The following is an 18,635-nucleotide window of genomic DNA, read 5'->3' as shown; positions in this document are numbered from 1 at the left end:
GTCACACGGAGCGACAAATCCTAGTCTTGATCCATGCTAACTCAACGGACACCTTCGGAGATACCTGTAGAGCACCTTTATAGTCAGCCAGTTACGTTGCGACGTTTGATACACACATGGTATTCCTCCGATGTTAGTGAGTTATATGATCTCATGGTCATAGGAATAAATACTTGACACGCAGAAAACAATAGCAACAAAATGACACGATCACATGCTACGTTTATAGTTTGGGTCTAGTCCATCACATGATTCTCCTAATGATGTGATCTAGTTATCAAGTGACAACACTTGCATATGGTCAGAAAACCTTGACCATCCTTGATCAAACCATCCTTGATCAACTGGCTAGCCAACTAGAGGCTTTCTAGGGACATTGTTTTGTCTATGTATCCACACATGTATCTATGCTTTCATTCAATACAATTATAGAATGGATAATAAACGATTATCTTGAAACAAGAAATATAATAATAACTATATTATCATTGCCTCTAGGACATATTTCCAACATTGAATTCACAAAATCCTCATCATTAACACATGAAGTTATTGAAAACGAACCCATCCCAACTATCCATGGTACATTGCCGACACAAATGTCGAACACCTTATGGGCGTGGTGGAGTAGCGGCCGGTGAAGAGCCACGTGCCTCTCCTCCCGTACATGCAGCATGCCCGTGGAAGTGAGGGCAACCTTGGTGCGAGGTAGCCGAACGTGGAGAGCGGCTGACGGCCATGGAGGAGAGGGGGTGGTGTTCCCATGAAGGTGTTATGACGACGTGAAAAGAGGCCATCAACATGCCGGCAAGAGCGGACATCAGATGCGACATGGAGACGGGGGGAAAGCGTGGACGCGATGGCGGCCTAGACACATCCAACCAACGGGAAGTGGACGACAACAGTGAGGGTGACGTGGCGAGAGGTGTGAGGTGTGTCACCCACGGGCGGGTCAAAGAACAAGGGCGAGCATCGAATGCGTCCACACCGATGCAAACCCAACCAAATTTAAATAAAAATGGATTACGACATCTATTCGCGTCGACGCGTTAGACTGCGTTTTCTATCGATCTCAACTTAGGCTGGTCGTAATGGTAGTATCATAGCTATTATCATGCATGTCAACTAAGCAATTTTGATGAGGTGGCATAGAATTAAATGAAGAACGAGAGGGTTGAGTATCATATTATGATACCGTATCATATTAAATGTTATGCTACTATGTGTCATGCATGGCAATAAATAATCTATCCTATGATGCTACTTCCTCCGTCACGGTTTAGAAGGCACAGTTAGACTTGCGTGCGTTTCCAAAATAGATCTGGTTTAAGGCGCGAAAGCAATTACTCATATTAATTAGTACTAGTACTATTCATGCATGCACCCTCTCAATTTGCTGATCACACATTAATACTAGTATTTTTTCAGTTGGTTAGGCGCATTAGCATCTATACCTGCTACATCTCACAACCAATCGGTGACTACCTTGATCCGAGAAATTTTTCAAGCATGCCTTCTAAACCGTGACAGAGGAAGTAACATATGATACTATGCATTACGGGTGTAGTATCATACTACACTAGTATCATATACACGATACTAATATATGATACTCCCATTACAACCAACCTTAAACAATCGACGCCGCATTGTAGGGTGTGTTTGGTTGGAGGGATAGGCTAGGGTGGTTGTGGGTATCCCCAACCAGGTGGCTGGGGATATAACCCTTTTTTGTTTGGTTGGTAGGGTAAGTTTATCCTTTTTTTTGTTTGGTTGGGAGGATGGAATCCTGCCGCGTCGGCCTCCTCCTGCGCCACCCGCGCCGGCCGCCACCCGTGCCGGCCGCCTCCACCCGCGCCGGCCGCCCTCCCGCGCCGGCCGCCTCCCACGCCCTGCCGTGTCGGCCGCCCCAGGGTGGTTGCCACCGCCCGTCCGTTTTTGGCGGTTGGCCACATCCCTTTGTTTAAAGAATATTCCCAGCATCTGGTTGACGCTATCCCTCCTCGTCCCAGATCCAAACGCATGACAACCACAGAAAAAAGTGTTTATCCCCGTTCTGGAAGAACATCCCTTCAACCAAACACAGCATTAGTTGTCCTCACGGTTTACGCAACACATTCCCTAGCCGCACACACGCGCTGCGTTGCGTCCGCAGCGGGGCGGCATATTTCTCCTTTGGCCGGACGCAACGCTCGCTTTGTGGCCGCCACGGCTGGAGCTTTCGGCCACGGAGCCACCCGGTTCTCTCCCTCCCTTCCCCAGGTGAGGTAACAACCATGTACCCCGCCCCACCGTTCCCAGACTTTACGGTCGAAGGACGAATCAACGCTCTCCCTTTTCCCTGTCACTTTTCTCCCCGAGTGGTTTCATTCATATTCTGATTAATTATTTCCATCCCAGGCAAGTAGCACTGCGGCGCACGAGAAAAAACATGTCGCCAGAGACTGCAAAACAGGTAGAAGCTCACCCGATAAACGGCTGACCCTTGAGGCTGCCAGGCGGGCCCTGAAAGAAGTCGTCCCACCTGTCATTCCCTGTAACACCCATGGCGGCGTGGCAGCAGCATGACACGGAGCCCAAGACGTGGTAACTCCATCCGGTTCCCGAAACACGCGGCCCCATGCTCCGCGAGGCTAAACCCCCGAGACCCCGCCGTCGGTCGGATTTCGATCCGACGTCCCAGCGCCGCCTCGGCTCCGCCTTAAACCACACCAGGCCCCTTCGTCCTCGCCAGTCGCCCCCATCCCTCTCGGACCAAACGAACGAAACAGGTGCAGCGCAACGCAACGCCTCCTTCGCTAAATACGACTCACGAGTCTTCCACAGTCCCCAGCTCCCCTCAACTGCTCCGCTTCTAATCGCTCGCTCGCTCACCCGCCATGCTCTCCACCGGCGCGGCCGCCCCGAAACCCTAGGACGAGTGCCGATGGGCTCCCTCGACAGCGCCGCCGGGTCGGGGAGCTACAAGCGCGCGGCGGCGCCGGCCCCGGTGCCGCGCGCCCCGTCGGGCGGCGGGGGCGCGGCGCGGAGGCCAGGCATGAGATCCAGGCTCGCGCGGTTCCTGCTGTTCGACAAGGTGGACTTCCTTCAGTGGATCGGCACCGCCGCCGCCTTCTTCTTCGTCACCATTCTCGTGTACACCTTCCTCCCCGGATCGGTCGTCGTCGAGAACCCGACGATGCTGCTCCCTTCTCGACGCGCCAGCGCGGGCGGGGGGCAGGGCCGGGCCGAAGCCGTGCTGCCTCGCGGCCTCGGCGGGCTGGAGGCCGGCGAGGGCCTCACGTTCGAGCCCACGAGGCTGCGGGACAAGTGGGCGAGGGAGCGGAGTCAGGATGCTCAGAGCTTGGCGGAGCTCGGGAGACCCGTAAAGAGGGTCGGGGTCCGGAAGCCGCGCCTCGCCTTGGTGAGTTATTGAGCTGGATGGTGCTTGGGTTCTGTTTTCTCGCGATTTTGGTTCTGATTTTCCATTGCACTTCGTTTAGGTGTTTGGGGATCTCTCTCCCGACGCAATGCAGCTTCAGATGATCAGCGTAGCCTCTGTGCTGGAGGCGATGGGCTACGAAATGAAGGTGCGTGGCTCAACTGCTTCCTTCTGAATACTGGAACGCGTGTTGCCGTGTCTTTATTGTTTCGTTCATTAGTTGGTTTGCTTCGACAAGTGATATTCCTTGATGGTATACACAACAAGTTCAGATTCCGTATCTGATGTACTATTCGGTAATGCAACTAATCTCTTAGTTCTGACTTCGACGTTCACACTTCCTAGTATAGCAGTTCCATGAGAGGTAGCATGAGGTATCACTGTCAGCACCTCTTTCGAACGTGGCAACAATCAAATCTAATTTATGCATTGCAAGTCTTAGTGGTATTTTGTTAGACTAATGGAGTATATCTTGCGTATATGTATCCTAATCACCCCTATGTGCGTTATGGTCTTATGGAACCCTGTGGACTGTGGTATGCTTGAACTCCCAAACCCTCCTCCTACCTTTGCACACTTTCGATATTTTGATTACTGCTAGTTCATGAGCACTTAGAGATGAAATAGGATCTTTATTGAAATCAAATATGTACTACTATTCATTTGTATTGTTTTGTCTTCTTTGTATTGTGCATGATCATTATGTTGCAGAAACTTTTGCATGTGTTAAGTTTATGAGTCAAAGCGTCGAGTCTTGTCGCCGAGGTGCGATGCATAGACTAGTGGACCATACTTGCTACAAATATACCACATTAGTAGTTAACTACACTGCAAAATTTGAAGGGAGTGGGAGCCAGAAATACATGGCCACTTGCTGAATCAGCACAGCATCTTGCTACCAGTATTAGGTTGTCGGAGGGAGCTAGGTTGATACTTTGGGCTTACTAGGAAGTATATATCTATTGGAGTGGGCTCGTTCTAACGTGAGCACAATTAGTCTAGCCACTAGTTGTGCTTGCTGGGTCACGTCTAGTCAACAAGTTGCTTGACTAGTCCAACTATTCAAGTCGAGATGTCTAGTCGAAACCCAAGTACTGAGGCATAGATTAGTTGTGTCTCTCTTATCATCGTGTGTATCTATGGTCTTTTGCACAAAAATTGAACCGCACAAGTACCCAAACCAAAATGGACGCGCACGATTGAAATGTCATAAACTCCCTGTCTGTATGTTGTTATTAATCCGCTTTGCAAATTGTCAATGCAGGTTTTCTCATTTGAGGATGGCCCATGTAGTAGTATTTGGAGGACTATTGGCATACCAGTTGAGATCTTACCTGTGGACACAAAGTTACTCACTTCTATAGATTGGCTAGAGTAAGGTTTAAAGTATATCTTGCCAGTTATTTGCTTGTATTACTTACTGCATGTTGTCTCATACTGTAACATTTTTTCCGTGAGAATAGTATGTGGCTTCACCGCTTCAGCCTCACATCCTAATAATTTCCTCATCAGGTTTATTTGCATTTCTGCAGCTATGATGGCATGCTTGTAAACTCAATTGAAGCAAGGCCAATATTTTCAAGGTAGTTATGAAACAAGGACTATGACTACACATTTCATATTATTCTAAGATGTTTGCGCAAAGTAAGGTGTTTAATTTTGACCGCTTCCAAATGTTCACTCAAAGTTAATGTGTCTTGCTGCAGTCTTTTGCAGGAGCCTTTCAAATCCGTACCTGTCATTTGGACTGTGCAAGAGACTTCCCTCGCTCATTGTATTAGGGAATATAACTCTAGTGGAATGACTCAAATCCTAGGTGATTGGCAAGAAGTTTTTAGCAGGGCAAATGTTATAGTTTTCCCCACCTACATATTGCCGGTATTTAAGCTATTCTCATACAACTAAATTTGATGTATTAATTCTGTTTGTGTTTTTATGTAGAGTCCCCAGCCTAACATAAGATTATTTTATTATATTCATTTCCTGCAGGTGACGTATGCTGCATTTGATTCTGGTAACTATTTCGTGATTCCAGGTTCTCCTGCAGTAGCATTTCAAGCTGATAGATTCATTGCGAAAAATTATGACAAAGATGTGAGAATCAGCCTGAGTTTAGGTCCAAGAGATTTTGTAATTGCAATGGTTGGTAGTCAGTTTTCATATGGTGGGCTTTTGATGGAAGAGGCACTTGTCTTGCAAGCAGTAGGACCTCTTTTACAGCAGTATCCTTCTGAGAATAGCACACAGACTGAACTGAAAGTGAGAATCTTGACAGGAAACCGAACCGATAAGCATAGGATAGCCCTTGAGGTTAGGATGTACCACCATGCTGTCTTTCATCGTTTGAATTCACTATTTAGAGGTCATAAACCGTTAAATTGCATCTAACTGCTTGGTATTGCTCTTATCATCATAGGCCATTGCTTTAAATGTTGGCTTCCCAAGAGGTGCAGTAGAGCATGTTGCTGTTGAAGATACTGATAATCTCCTTGCTATAGCTAACCTTGTCATATACTGTTCTTGCCTTGATGAGCAATCCTTCCCCAGTGTGCTAGTCGAAGCTATGATTCTTGAGAAGCTGGTTATAGCTCCGGACCTTGGAATGATCACAAAATATGTATGCTCATGATCTCTCAAATTTTATTGGCATTGCATTTATCAACTCAATACCTTACCATTGCACATCTTGTCATAAGCTAACATGGTTATCTTCATGGCTTAGATTGATGATGGGATAAATGGATTCCTTTTTCCAAGAAAGAATATCGCCATGTTAAGTCAAGTCCTACTGCAAGTGGTATCAAACGGGGAACTATCCGTTCTAGGGAAGAATATTGCATCAGTTGGTAAAGCCCGGGCGAAGGATCTGATGGCTTCTGAAGTCATTGAAGGCTATGCTGTACTATTGGAAAATGTTATCAAGTTTCCTTCCGAAACACTGACCCCGTTAACTGCTGGGGAGATACCTTTGCCTTTGAAACAAGAGTGGAAATGGCATCTATTTGAGGATGTGAAGCACGTGTATAATATGAATGAAAGTTTGACTGACTGCATGATGCTCCAGAAAATGGATTGGCACAGGAACAGAAAGGACGATCCTCACAGTAGTACACCAAAGATTGATGAAAGTTTCTCTGCTATTGCTTGGAAGGAAGAAAGAGCAAATGGGATTATGAGCACCAAAATGAAATTGGAAGAAGAGAATGTATGTATTGATGTAAATTTGGTATTTGACACATCACTTTTCACCGTTTTAACCATGCATCCTAAGTAATTTGGTTGGATTGTTATGCAGTTGAAGGAGAGGAGTGACCAACCTCATGGAACATGGGAGGAAGTGTATAGAAATGTCAAAAGGGTGGACAGGATGAAAAATGAATTACATGAAAGAGATGAAAAGGAGCTTGAACGGACAGGCCAGCCACTCTGTATATATGAACCCTTCTATGGGGAGGGGACTTGGCCCTTTCTGCATCAAAGCTCTCTGTATCGTGGAATTGGCCTGGTAAGCTGTTTTCACCTCTTAGCACTAACCAAGTTATTCAGAATGTTAAATGGTCAGCCTGAATGCTCCAAATGTACACATTTAAAACCATTTCTGATGTTATAAACCAATAAATCACTAAAATTTATCGTGAGATCTAAAATCTGTAGCCGACCTTTTATAAGTGTTATATTCCTTGTACCATGGCTGGTTGTACATGTTAGATGGGGAGTGTGACAGTGTGACTACAACTTTTGATGAAACTAAGGTTTGCATTGCTTCCTGCATATAACTAATGCAAACTCATCATACTCATGTAAGTAGGTGTTATACATATATAACTGCCATGTATACCATTGCGTCAGATTTGCATTGCTCTGATTTTGTCACTCGAGGAGATACCTGACCGGGCTAAACTTAATCCAACATCCCATGTGCTGACTGGTGACTTCACATGTAGATACAAATATGTGTATATTAGTTATTTCTTCTTCCACTAAAATAAATAAATAGGTATTTCTTCTTTGTTTCAAATTATTGTTTGTCACTGAATTAATACTAATGGAACGGATGTTGGTTTGTGGCTAGCCAGAATATATTTGGCCACTCTTCAAGAAATATTTCAATGGCTTAAATTGATCACATGAAGTTTGTTTTCCATTAGTCTTCAAAAGGTCGAAGATTCGGAGCAGATGACATTGATGCTTCTTCTCGTCTCCCGCTGCTCAACAGTGGGTACTACAGAGATATCCTTGGTGAATTTGGAGCTTTCTTTGCTTTGGCTAACAGAATTGACCGGATACACAAGAATTCTTGGATAGGATTTCAATCCTGGAGGGTGACTGCAAGAAAGGTAAAATGATTTTTGTTTTGATATCAAAGAGGTATTTGTATTTTGATTATTTTTATTGTTGGGTACCACTGATTTTCAATGAATATGATAGATATAAGAATGATTTGGGTATTACTCTTTGTGCAAAACCTGTGCATTGGATGTCACTGCCTAATATGTTGTCAAGCTGTAGATATGAATTTTCCTTTTGGTGATGCAATGTAAATTAGTTATCCAGGTCGTGCATAATTGTTAGCATCTTATTTATACTTACAATCCCATTTCCTAAGCAGGCGAGCTTGTCAAAAAATGCTGAATCTGCAATGTTGGAAGCTATTCAAACTCAAAAGCATGGAGATGCTTTCTACTTTTGGGTTCGTATGGACCAAGATCCAAGAAATCATGCTAATCAAGATTTCTGGTCCCTCTGTGATGCGATTAATGCTGGGAACTGCAGGTCATCTATTTAATCATGTTTCATAGGCTGCACTGTTGCATGTAGTTTTGCGAATGATCTAGTTTTAACAGATATTGTATTTGGTTGGGCAATAAGTTGTCCTAAAAACATGTTACCAACCATCATTTCTTACAGAGTAACATTTAGAGAATCTTACTGCCCTTTCTGGCCTACAATGTTTACAGAACTAAAGTTACTAGAACTGTTTAACGTAGAATTTTTGGCTGTGCTAATTGCTTTTGTTTTACAATAAGCTAATTTTTCTTCATGTTCTGTCTTGAAGGTTAGCTGTTTTGGAGGCTTTTCAAAGGATGTATGGCGTGCAGCTTGATGGAGATTTGAACTCTCTGCCACGTATGCCTAGTGATGGAGACACGTGGTCTGTCATGCAAAGTTGGGTTTTGCCTACGAGATCATTCCTGGAATTTGTAATGTTCTCAAGGTAACATTTGTTTTTGAAGTACTATAAATCCTGGTGCACTGGCTAGTTGGTCATTGCCTTGTATATGCATTTCAAGTGGACTGTAGGAATTTCATAGCCTGTGTATATACAGTCTCCAATGACGCCATATTTAAAGTTGTACTGTATGTGTATACTTTTACTGTTTAAGCATATATCCTTGTTGTTGCACGTGCAGACGTTGGGCTAAGGTCCAAAGAGGACTTGGTGTGTTTTAAGTCCTTCCATGTTATATGGTTCAAATCCTTTTATATATACTCGGTTGGTGTTTTACAGAGATGCTGTTTTGTAGGATGTTTGTAGATGCGCTGGATGCACAGATGTACGACAAGCATCATCAAACCGGTCATTGTATCTTGAGTCTCCACAGGGTGAGCGCCTCTATCACCTATTGACAATAGAGTTAATACTGATATGCTCCGTAGAACATTCAAACACTTTTGACTGACACAAAAGAACAGCTGATCACTTGTACCGGAAATGAAATCTGACCTAGTACATGTTTGTGATATACTCCCTCCATTCCTAAATATAAGTCTTTTAAGAGGTTCCACTAGGGGGACTACGTACGGATGTATATAGACATACTTTAAAGTATAGATTCAATCATTTTGCTCCGTATGTAGGCCTCTAGTGAAATCTCTAAAAAGACTTATATTCGTATTTAGGAACGGAGGGAGTATGATAGTTATGTTATTTCCACCTCGAAAACCTGTGACCCTTGCTCTCTTGTGGATATATACATGTACAGGACAAGCACTGCTACTCTGGTGTTCTCGAGTTGATTGTAAACGTTTGGGCGTTCCACAGTGCACGGCGGATGGTCTATGTAAACCCAGAGACTGGTGCCATGCAGGAGCAGCATCTGCTTGAGGGCAGGAGAGGTCAGATGTCAATCCAGTGGTTCTCCTACGCTACTCTGAAGAGCATGGACGAAGACTTGGCAGAAGAGGCTGATGCGGACCACCCTGACAGAAGGTGGCTCTGGCCACAAACTGGTGAAGTTGTGTGGCAAGGTCTCTATGAGCGGGAGAGGACCATGCGGCAGCAGGAGAAGGAGCGGAGGAAGCAGCAGACCAAAGACAAGATCCAGAGAATGAAGAAGAGGGCTCGGCAAAAAACGATAGGGAGGTACATAAAGCCACCGTCAGATGATGCCGGTCGCTTAAACGACACAAGGACAGTTGATTGAGTAGCGTTTAACTACATACTTAGGGAAGTTATTCATTCTCCAGGAAATTTTGTTCATTCTTTGTTGCTGCTAATTTCCTAACTGGTTGCTCCCAGGTGGATGTGATTATTTTTGTCCAGTTTTGCCCTGTAACATAACTAGGCCATCGAGGATCTTAGGTTCGTAGGTGTAAATTGGCTTTGTGATGGAACTTCTGTTGACCCCGTTCGCGTTCTCCTTTTGTGGCCACGGGAACTGATTCTCTTGGAACATTGTACTGATTGTCTTCCTGTGCTGAGAGGACTGTGCATGTTAGCCTTTACTCTTAGTTAACTGCATACCATCTCCTTTCCCTTTGAGGAGATCATTCATGTTGCGTGCTGGTTAAGGAAGAATCAGTACAATCTATGTTGCGTTTGCGTATGACACTGGCGCAGGACGCCTATATGGAATTATGGAGACTACCACCTGGGAGTCAGATTCCCAGGGTATGTTTGGTTGGTGTCAGAAAATATCGTAATGGATCATTGCGAAAAGTAGATGAGACGTGCGATGTTTTGTTGACGAGGTTCATCCATGGGGCATGATTACAAGGCTCACCATCATGGCTAATCTCTGGGGTATGGTTACAAGGCTCGCCATCGTGGATAATCTCTGGGGCCTGATTAAAAGGCGCATGTAAATGTTGACGAGGTTCATCCATGGGGCATGATTACAAGGCTCACCATCATGGCTAATCTCTGGGGTATGGTTACAAGGCTCGCCATCGTGGATAATCTCTGGGGCCTGATTAAAAGGCGCATGTAAATCACATGATTCCTATCGACAATAAGCTCTCAAGGTCATCAAACACGGCGTTAGGCGTCCCCAGGGGCCGAAATAGCGTCGGCTGGGCCCAACCGGTGAAAAAAAGGGTTTGGAGGGGGGGGGGGGGTGGTTCGGGTTCCCAACCACGTCTCCACCTCAGCCGACCATCGAGGAGAGAGATAGAGAGAGGGAAAAGATTCCTTTTTTGCATGCACATGATGGGCCTAGCAGAAAAAGAAAGAAGAAAGAGAGAAAAGAGAGGTTGATGAGTGGAGTTTGTGCATGCAAAAATAGCGTCGGACGCCACCAAACGCACCCAAGGGGCTGTGTTTGGCCTGAGATCGTCGGGGCTAGTTTTGGCCAAATCCGACGCAAAATGATGTCCTTGGGGCGCGACTCGGCGATTTTTTTAGCGTCGGCAATTAAAATGACGCTTGGGAGGGCGTTCTGGGGCGCGGCTGGAGATGCTCTAAGGGCGTGTTTGGATTGTGACTATTTGTCATATATTGCCACACTATTTTGCCACATTTGCTTTGCTTGAGATGTTTAAATAGTTAACCACACTTTGGTTTGTCTTAGGAAATCTTGACACATTTTTTATATCTATGACATGTGTGGTTTAGTGCTAATAAAAGAATTATTATCTTAATTATGGCAAAAAGCAAACACACATGTAACTCGATCAAATTTGCCTAAATTATGGTGTTGCAAAATATGACAAGTTGCGTCTTGAACCAAACAACCCCTAAATTTAGAAAGTTTCTAGCAATGATATGGCTCAACGTTCATCTTTGACGTTCATGGTACTAAATCAGAGAGTTTCTAGCAATGATATTGGTATCAACATTCATCTCAACAACAACAACAACAAGAAAGCCTTTAGTCCAAACAAGTTGGGGTAGGCTAAAGGTGAAACTCATAAGATTTGGCGACCAACTCATGATTCTCGCACATGAATAGCAAGCTTCCACACACCCTCGTCCATGGCTAGTTCTTTGGTGATGCTCCAATCCTTTAGATATCTCTTTACGGACTCTTTCCATGTCAAGTTCGGTATACCCCGACCTCTCCTGACATTATCAGCATGCTTTAGCCGACCACTATGCACTGGGGCTTCTGGATGCATGCGGTGAATATGTCCAAACCATCTCAGACGATGTTGGATAAGCTTCTCTTCAATTGGCACTACCCCAACTCTATCTTGTATATCATCATTCCGGATTCGGTCCTTCCTTGTGTGGCCACACATCCATCTCAACATGCGCATCTTCGCCACACCTAGTTGTTGCACATGTTGCCTTTTAGTCGACCAACACTCAGCGCCATACAACATTGCGGGTCAAACCGCCGTTGAAAGGATCAATGTGGTTAACTAGAGGGGGGCGAATATGCAACTACCAATTTTTAGATCTTCTTAACAAATTAGGGTTAGCAACAAAAGGTTATCTAGATGAACAACTAGGCGAGCAACCTATATGATGCTAACAACAACGACAACAAGTGCAAGCAAGGAATACACCACAACAACAGTAAGTACAAAGTAAAGGTAAGAGATAACCGCAAGTGGAATCGGTGGAGACAAGGATGTGTTACCGAAGTTCCTTCCCTTTGACAGGAAGTACGTCTCTGTTGGAGCGGTGTAGATGCACAATGCTTCCCAAGAAGCCACTAAGGCCACCGTATTCTCCTCACGCCCTCACACAATGCGGGATGCCGTGATTCCACTATCGGTATCCTTGAAGGCGGCGACTGGACCTTTACAAACAAGGTTGGGGCAATCTCCACACAAAGCTTGGAGGCTCCTAACAAGACCACGAAGCTTCACCACAATGGAATGTGGCTCCGAGGTGACCTCAACCATCTAGGATGCTCAAACACCCAAGAGTAACAAGATCCGCAAGGGATTAGTGGGGGGGGGGGGGGAATCAAATATCTCTTGGTGGAAGTGTAGATCAGGGCCTTCTCAACCAATCCCTAGGAAATCAACAAGTTTGATTGGCTAGGGAGAGAGATCGGGCGGAAATGAGCTTTGGAGCAACAATGGAGCTTGTGGAGGTAAGAGGTGAGCTTCCAAAGGAAGAAGACCCCTTTATATAGTGGAAAAAAATCTAACCGTTACTCCCCACTCACAGCCCGAGCAGAGCGGTACTACCGTTGCTAGGAGCGGTACTACCGCACGGTAGGTTCACCAACCACGGTAGTAAAAAATTACTACAGTGCCTGCCACTGCTGAGGCAAAAGGATGCGCAAAAAGTCCAACACAGCGGTAGTAAAAAAACTACTACCGCCTAGAGAGCGGTAGTAAAAAACTACTACCGCTGAGAGAGCGGTACTACCGATGTGCCTGCGGTACTACCGCTGGCGCCAGCGGTACGACCGCTGACCCTTTTGCACAGACAGGGAAGAACACGCTGGAGCTCCATTGAGGCAAGGAAAGGTGGTGCAATAGAAATGTGTACGTGTTGATTCCACCCAAATCTTTCTGAAGCGGACCCCCTCTTAATAGTACGGCTTTCCTACGACTCAAATCCACCAAAGAGAAACGTAGAAAGGAACCATCTTTGAAAGACTCTGAGGGGCACCGAATCGTCTTGTGCCTAGTCATGAATTATCTCAAATGCTCAATGCACATGATTAACCCGCACATGCATTGTCATCAACCACCAAAACCACTTAGGGAGAAATATTCCCTAATAATCTCCCCCTTTTGTGGATTGATGACAATACATGATTTGCACTAAAGGATATAAAAATAACATATGCAAACCCAAAATCTATAAACTAGAGACATTCCCCCTGGATGTGTGCATACTTTAGAGAAAGGTCATGGTCTGTTCAGCACACAACCAAGGAATAGCACACCTCCTAGATTTTATAGACGAGGCATTCCTTGCAACAAAATGAATAAACAGTAAGCATGGAAGCAAGTCATAACATGTGAGCATGAAGATAAGTGCACATAATAATTAGACTCACAAGCTACTATCATACTGGATAATAATGTTACAATAAAGACAGAGGAGTGATAGTATAGGTCTCACACCATATGATAGAGTACGACATCTCGTGGTCTCACACACAAAGCAAAAACAACCAAAGTAGCAACGAAAGTTCAACGAATAAAGTGACACAGAAAACGAAGAAACTCGCAAATCCTACACTCTCCCCCGCTTTGGCATCGAGACACCAAAAAGGCAGAGAGGACACCTACGACACATGTGGTAGCTTGAAAAGTAGAGGAATCAACCATCAGACTCCTCAACATACTCCTCGCCAGTCTCGTTTTCTATCTCCTCATCTGACTCCTTATCAGATTCAGCCCACTGAAGATTCTTCTTTGCCATCCAAGTAGCTTCAGGAGTAATGTCTTGCTCAGACCCACTGGAGATGTGCACGTCGAGCTTCCTCAGAATCAGCTTGTCGCTCTGACGGCTCTCCTTCTGAGCACCATGAGTCATGTACTGCCCCTTCGCCTGCATGCAAAACAAGGTCTTCATCCGGTCCTTGAGCTTCTTGGCCCAAGATGGCTCGACAGAGGAAGGCACATGTGTCTCTGGAATGCCATTATCCTGAGCCGCATCCTCATCCTCATCGGTATCCACGGTGGCAGCAACATCTGTAGTGGTGGTGTTGGACCACTTGTTCTTGTGTCGTAGCTTAATAGGCTCATGGCGGATCCAACCAGGATCATGGAACTCCATATATGGAAAGGCCTCCAACCACTTCTTCTGTATCAAGTAAGACAAATAAGGGCCATAGATGGGAACCTTATGGTTAAAAACTGCCGATTGAAGCTCACTCCACATGACATGAGACACATCAAGCGGTCCAGAGGCACGAGTCCGCCCTTTCTGACACATCAAAAGCATATCCACCAGGTATGAATGCACTTGGTCCTTGTTGCCAACACGCGGAAAAAGAGTGTTGCCAAAGATACGGTGCATGACATCAAGGAATGGGTTCAGCACGTGAGAGATCTCACCAGATGGGGACACCTTATCAATAAAGTAGGGCAGAAGCTTCTCCTTAGTTGTAGCACATGGCTTTGCGTGTGGGTGCAAACCAACCGGGTTCTCAAGCCCCTCATCACGAATGTGCGGAAGATCCATAAACTCCTTCCAAGTAGCAGACAACCTCTCCCCATTGGTCATCCGAGTCATACTGCGCTCCGCATCAGTGTGGAAGTTGACTGTAACAAAGAACTGAGCCACAACCTCAGGATCAAAGTCAAGGTGAAACGTGATGAGCTCCGCAATCACAAGTTGTTCCACCATGTTCAGAGGTTCATCAAAGTATGTCGGTTCCTTCTTGAGATGGTCCATGTCAATCGACTGAACCGGTACATAGATATTCTTTTTGGTCTTGATCACATCTTCATAAATGAGAACCTGGTGCTTGGACCAGAACAGTTCACATCCCGGGAGATGAACCCTATCATTGACATAGGGGTTGATCTTCCTGCGAACCTGAAACTCAACTTGTGGCATAGCATCCCAATCGATAGTGTTCTCCTTGTTCTTGTGAGCGGGCCTCTTGAAGTTGCGCTTTGGAGCCTTGGATCCCTCGGGTGCATTTGGATTGCGAAGGCACTTGGAGCCGGTATCCCGAGAAGGGTTCGAGCACCGGGAGTCACCACCTATTTCACGCAACACAAACAAAAGAAAACGACAAAATAAGTCAAGGCAAAGACCAAAGCAAACCAGAAAACCCAGAGAAAAGAGAACTAGGAGGTCTGAACATGTGTGTTCACGGAACATCGGTAGTACCGTAGGTCAAGCGGTAGTACAAATCTACTACCGCCTTGACAACGGTAGTACCACTCTTGGGAGCGGTAGTACCGTAGTTCAGGCGGAAGTAAAATTTTACTACTACACCCACTGCGGTAGTACCGCTCCAGGAGGAGCGGTAGTACCGCACGGGTGAAAACTACCAGCTCTGACATAGAAAACTTCAGATCCGGTACTACCGGAGACCCAAACGCACATGTTGTATCCTACTAAGTAATTGTTTGACCACACAAGAACTCTCCAACCATCCATGCATGAAAATATTGTGCCATGAAATAATGAACTAACTCATATGCACCGAACCCTAGATTCAATAAGAATGAAGCAAAGAGAAGGGAACTAGGGGCAATACCGAGGTCCATGGCATGAGGGAGAGGAGGGAGACGATCCCACCAAATGGAATGGGAGGAGAGTGACCGGAGAAGGAGATCCGGCGAGTCCCTTTGGCACCGTTTCTTGAGAAGAGAGAGAGCCACGAGATGAATGGGTATAGGGGGAGAAGGAACTGCCCCCTTCCCTGATATAACTCCCCATGGCCCTAGCGGCGTGGTAGTACCGTGGTCATCGCGGTAGTACCGCTTGGCCAGCGGTAGTAAATTTTTACCACCGCTCACTGAGTGGTAGTACCGCTCGTCCAGCGGTAGTAAAATTTTACTGTCGTGCCTGGAGCGGTTGTAATGTGTCCTTTTCAAAAAATAGAGTTAGAACTTTGCCAAAACAAGAGAGTAAATCCAGGAAAATCCAAGTGAAGGTAAGAAAAGTGAAACAAGCACAAAACACGAACACTAAACCGAATGTTCTGACGAAGAGAGGGCGGTGGCCGGAGCCACCAATGTTTGAGACAAATGGTATGACACCGCAAAGAATTATCCTTGGGTTCATGACCAAAGCTCGTCTTTGAAGCACAAGTGCCATCAACAATGGCTAATGTGAAAGACGTGATCAATTTATGCATAATGGGGGAGGGAAAGTTCATTGAGAGAACAACACTCCCCCTATGTCCATGCCTACACCTAGAGCAAAATATAATGATGAGTGAGGTGTGGTGTGCCTAGTTTCAATCCACACTGCGTGAATCAATGATATTTAGCTCATGACTTAACTCACTAAACCTTGCTTCATCTAGAGGTTTGGTGAAAATATGCGCAAGTTGCTCTTGAGTGTTGATGAAGAGGAACTAAATATCTCCTTGCTTGATATGATCTCGAATGAAATGATGACGAATATCAATGTGCTTGGTATTGCTATGTTGCACCGGATTGAGAGATATCTTGATGGCACTTTCATTGTCACATAGAAGAGGCACTTTGTCACAAGTGACACTGTAATCCTTTAAAGATTGCCTCATCCAGAATAATTGAGCACAACAGCTTGCGACAGCTACATACTCGGCCTCGGTGGAAGAAAGTGACACACAGTTTTGCTTCTTTGAAGACCAACTTACCAAAGAGTGACCAAGGAATTGGCATCCTCCAGAAGTTGACTTCCTTCCATCACAGTCTCCAGCCCAATCTGTTTCATAGTAACCTACTAGACTAAAGCTTGCTCCTTTGGGGTACCATAAGCCAAAGTTTGGGGTATGAGCCAAATATCGAAAGATTCGTTTGACTATCGCATAGTGGCTTTCCTTTGGTGCAGATTAAAACCATGCACAAATTCCCACACTCAACATGATATCTGGTCTAGATGCACAAAGGTAAAGCAAGGATCCAATCATGGAGCGATATACCTTTTGATCCACTGCTTTACCATTGGGATCATTGTCAAGCTTGCATTTGGTTGACATGGGAAATTTGACCGGCTTGACGTCCTCGAGCTCGAACCTCTTGAGCATGTATTGAGTGTACTTGGCTTTTTTGATGAATGTTCCTTCTCTTCCTTGTTTGATTTCAAACCCGAGAAAGAACTTCAACTCTCCCATCATAGACATCTCAAACTTCTCGGTCATTAGTGTAGCAAACTCTTCATTGAAAGATTTGTTAGGAGAACCAAATATAATATCATCAACATATAGTTGGCATATGAACAAATCCCCTTTGACATTTTTGGTAAAAAGGGTGGGATCAATTTTCCGAATTTCAAACCCACTATCTTGCAACAACTCGGTAATGTACTCATACCACGCACGTGGGGCTTGTTTAAGGTCGTAGAGTGCCTTCTTCAGTTTGTATACATGAGTGGGGAACTTGGGATCCTTGAATCCTGGGGGTTGTTTGACATATACCAGCTCATTAAAGGACCATTAAGAAATGCACTCTTTACATCCATTTGTTGCAATTTAAAATCATGATGAGAAGCAAATGCAAGCAACATGCGAATAGATCAAGACGAGCAAGAGGGACAAAGGTTTCACCGTAGTCGATGCCCTCGACTTGTTTTGAATAACAACAACATTTGCATCCTGCTTGTTCCTAAAGATCCATTTGGTTCCAATGACATTATGTTCCTCCATTGGCCTTGGCACAAATTCCCAAACTTGATTGCGCTCGAAGTTGTTAAGTTCATCATGCATGGCTTCAAGCCAATCCTCATCATCGAGCGCTTCATGTACCTTTTGGGATTCAACACACGAAACAAACACGTGATGCAAACAAAAGTTTGATATTTGTGTTGGAAATATGCCCTAGAGGCAATGATAAAATAGTTATTATCATATTTCCTGTTTCAAGATAATCATTTATTATTCATGCTATAATTGTATTGAATGAAAGCATAGATACATGTGTGGATATATAGACAAAACAATGTCCCTAGTAAGCCTCTAGTTGACTAGCCAGTTGATCAAGGATGGTTAAGGTTTTCTGACCATACGCAAGTGTTGTCACTTGATAACTGGATCACATCATTAGGACAATGATGTGATGGACAAGACCCAAATTATAAATGTAGCATGTGATCGTGTCATTTTGTTGCTATTGTTTTCTACGTGTCAAGTATTCATTCCTATGGCCATGAGATCATGTAACTCACTGACACCGGAGGAATGCCTTGTGTGTATCAAACGTCACAACGTTACTGGGTGGCTATAAGGGTGCTCTACAGGTATCTACAAAGGTGTCCGTTGAGTTAGCATGGATCAAGACTGGGATTTGTCACTCCGTATGATGGAGAGGTATCTCGGGGCCCACTCGGTAATACAACATCACATATAAGCCTTGCAACAAATGTGACTCAAGTGTTAGTCACGGGATCTTGTATTACGAAACGAGTAAAGAG

General features: G+C 44.9%; 1 protein-coding gene across 1 annotated transcript; it reads left to right on the top strand.

Moving 5' to 3' along the window:
- The first annotated feature begins 2,735 nt into the window (after window positions 1-2,735).
- Window positions 2,736-10,147, top strand: LOC123443910. Its single transcript, XM_045120469.1, has 14 exons — window positions 2,736-3,403; window positions 3,483-3,569; window positions 4,686-4,795; window positions 4,954-5,004; window positions 5,128-5,299; window positions 5,411-5,731; window positions 5,838-6,038; window positions 6,144-6,626; window positions 6,717-6,926; window positions 7,570-7,758; window positions 8,031-8,194; window positions 8,478-8,636; window positions 8,947-9,025; window positions 9,406-10,147. Exons 1-14 carry the CDS (start codon window positions 2,927-2,929, stop codon window positions 9,844-9,846), a joined length of 3,144 nt encoding a protein of 1,047 aa, XP_044976404.1. The 5' UTR covers window positions 2,736-2,926; the 3' UTR covers window positions 9,847-10,147.
- Window positions 10,148-18,635: the final 8,488 nt, after the last annotated feature.

The sequence above is a fragment of the Hordeum vulgare genome, chromosome 3H, assembly GCF_904849725.1.
Source record: "Hordeum vulgare subsp. vulgare chromosome 3H, MorexV3_pseudomolecules_assembly, whole genome shotgun sequence".
NCBI classification, from domain to species: Eukaryota; Viridiplantae; Streptophyta; class Magnoliopsida; order Poales; family Poaceae; genus Hordeum; species Hordeum vulgare.
Note: the sequence above shows the minus strand (reverse complement) of the source record. Positions and strands in the feature narration are given on the sequence as shown.

Coding starts and splice junctions, on each gene's coding strand:
- LOC123443910 (XM_045120469.1), top strand. CDS start 2,927: ATGGGCTCCCTCGACAGCGCCGCCGGGTCGGGGAGCTACAAGCGCGCG. Junction 3,404..3,482: donor GGAAGCCGCGCCTCGCCTTG/GTGAGTTATTGA, acceptor CACTTCGTTTAG/GTGTTTGGGGATCTCTCTCC. Junction 5,732..5,837: donor AGCATAGGATAGCCCTTGAG/GTTAGGATGTAC, acceptor TTATCATCATAG/GCCATTGCTTTAAATGTTGG.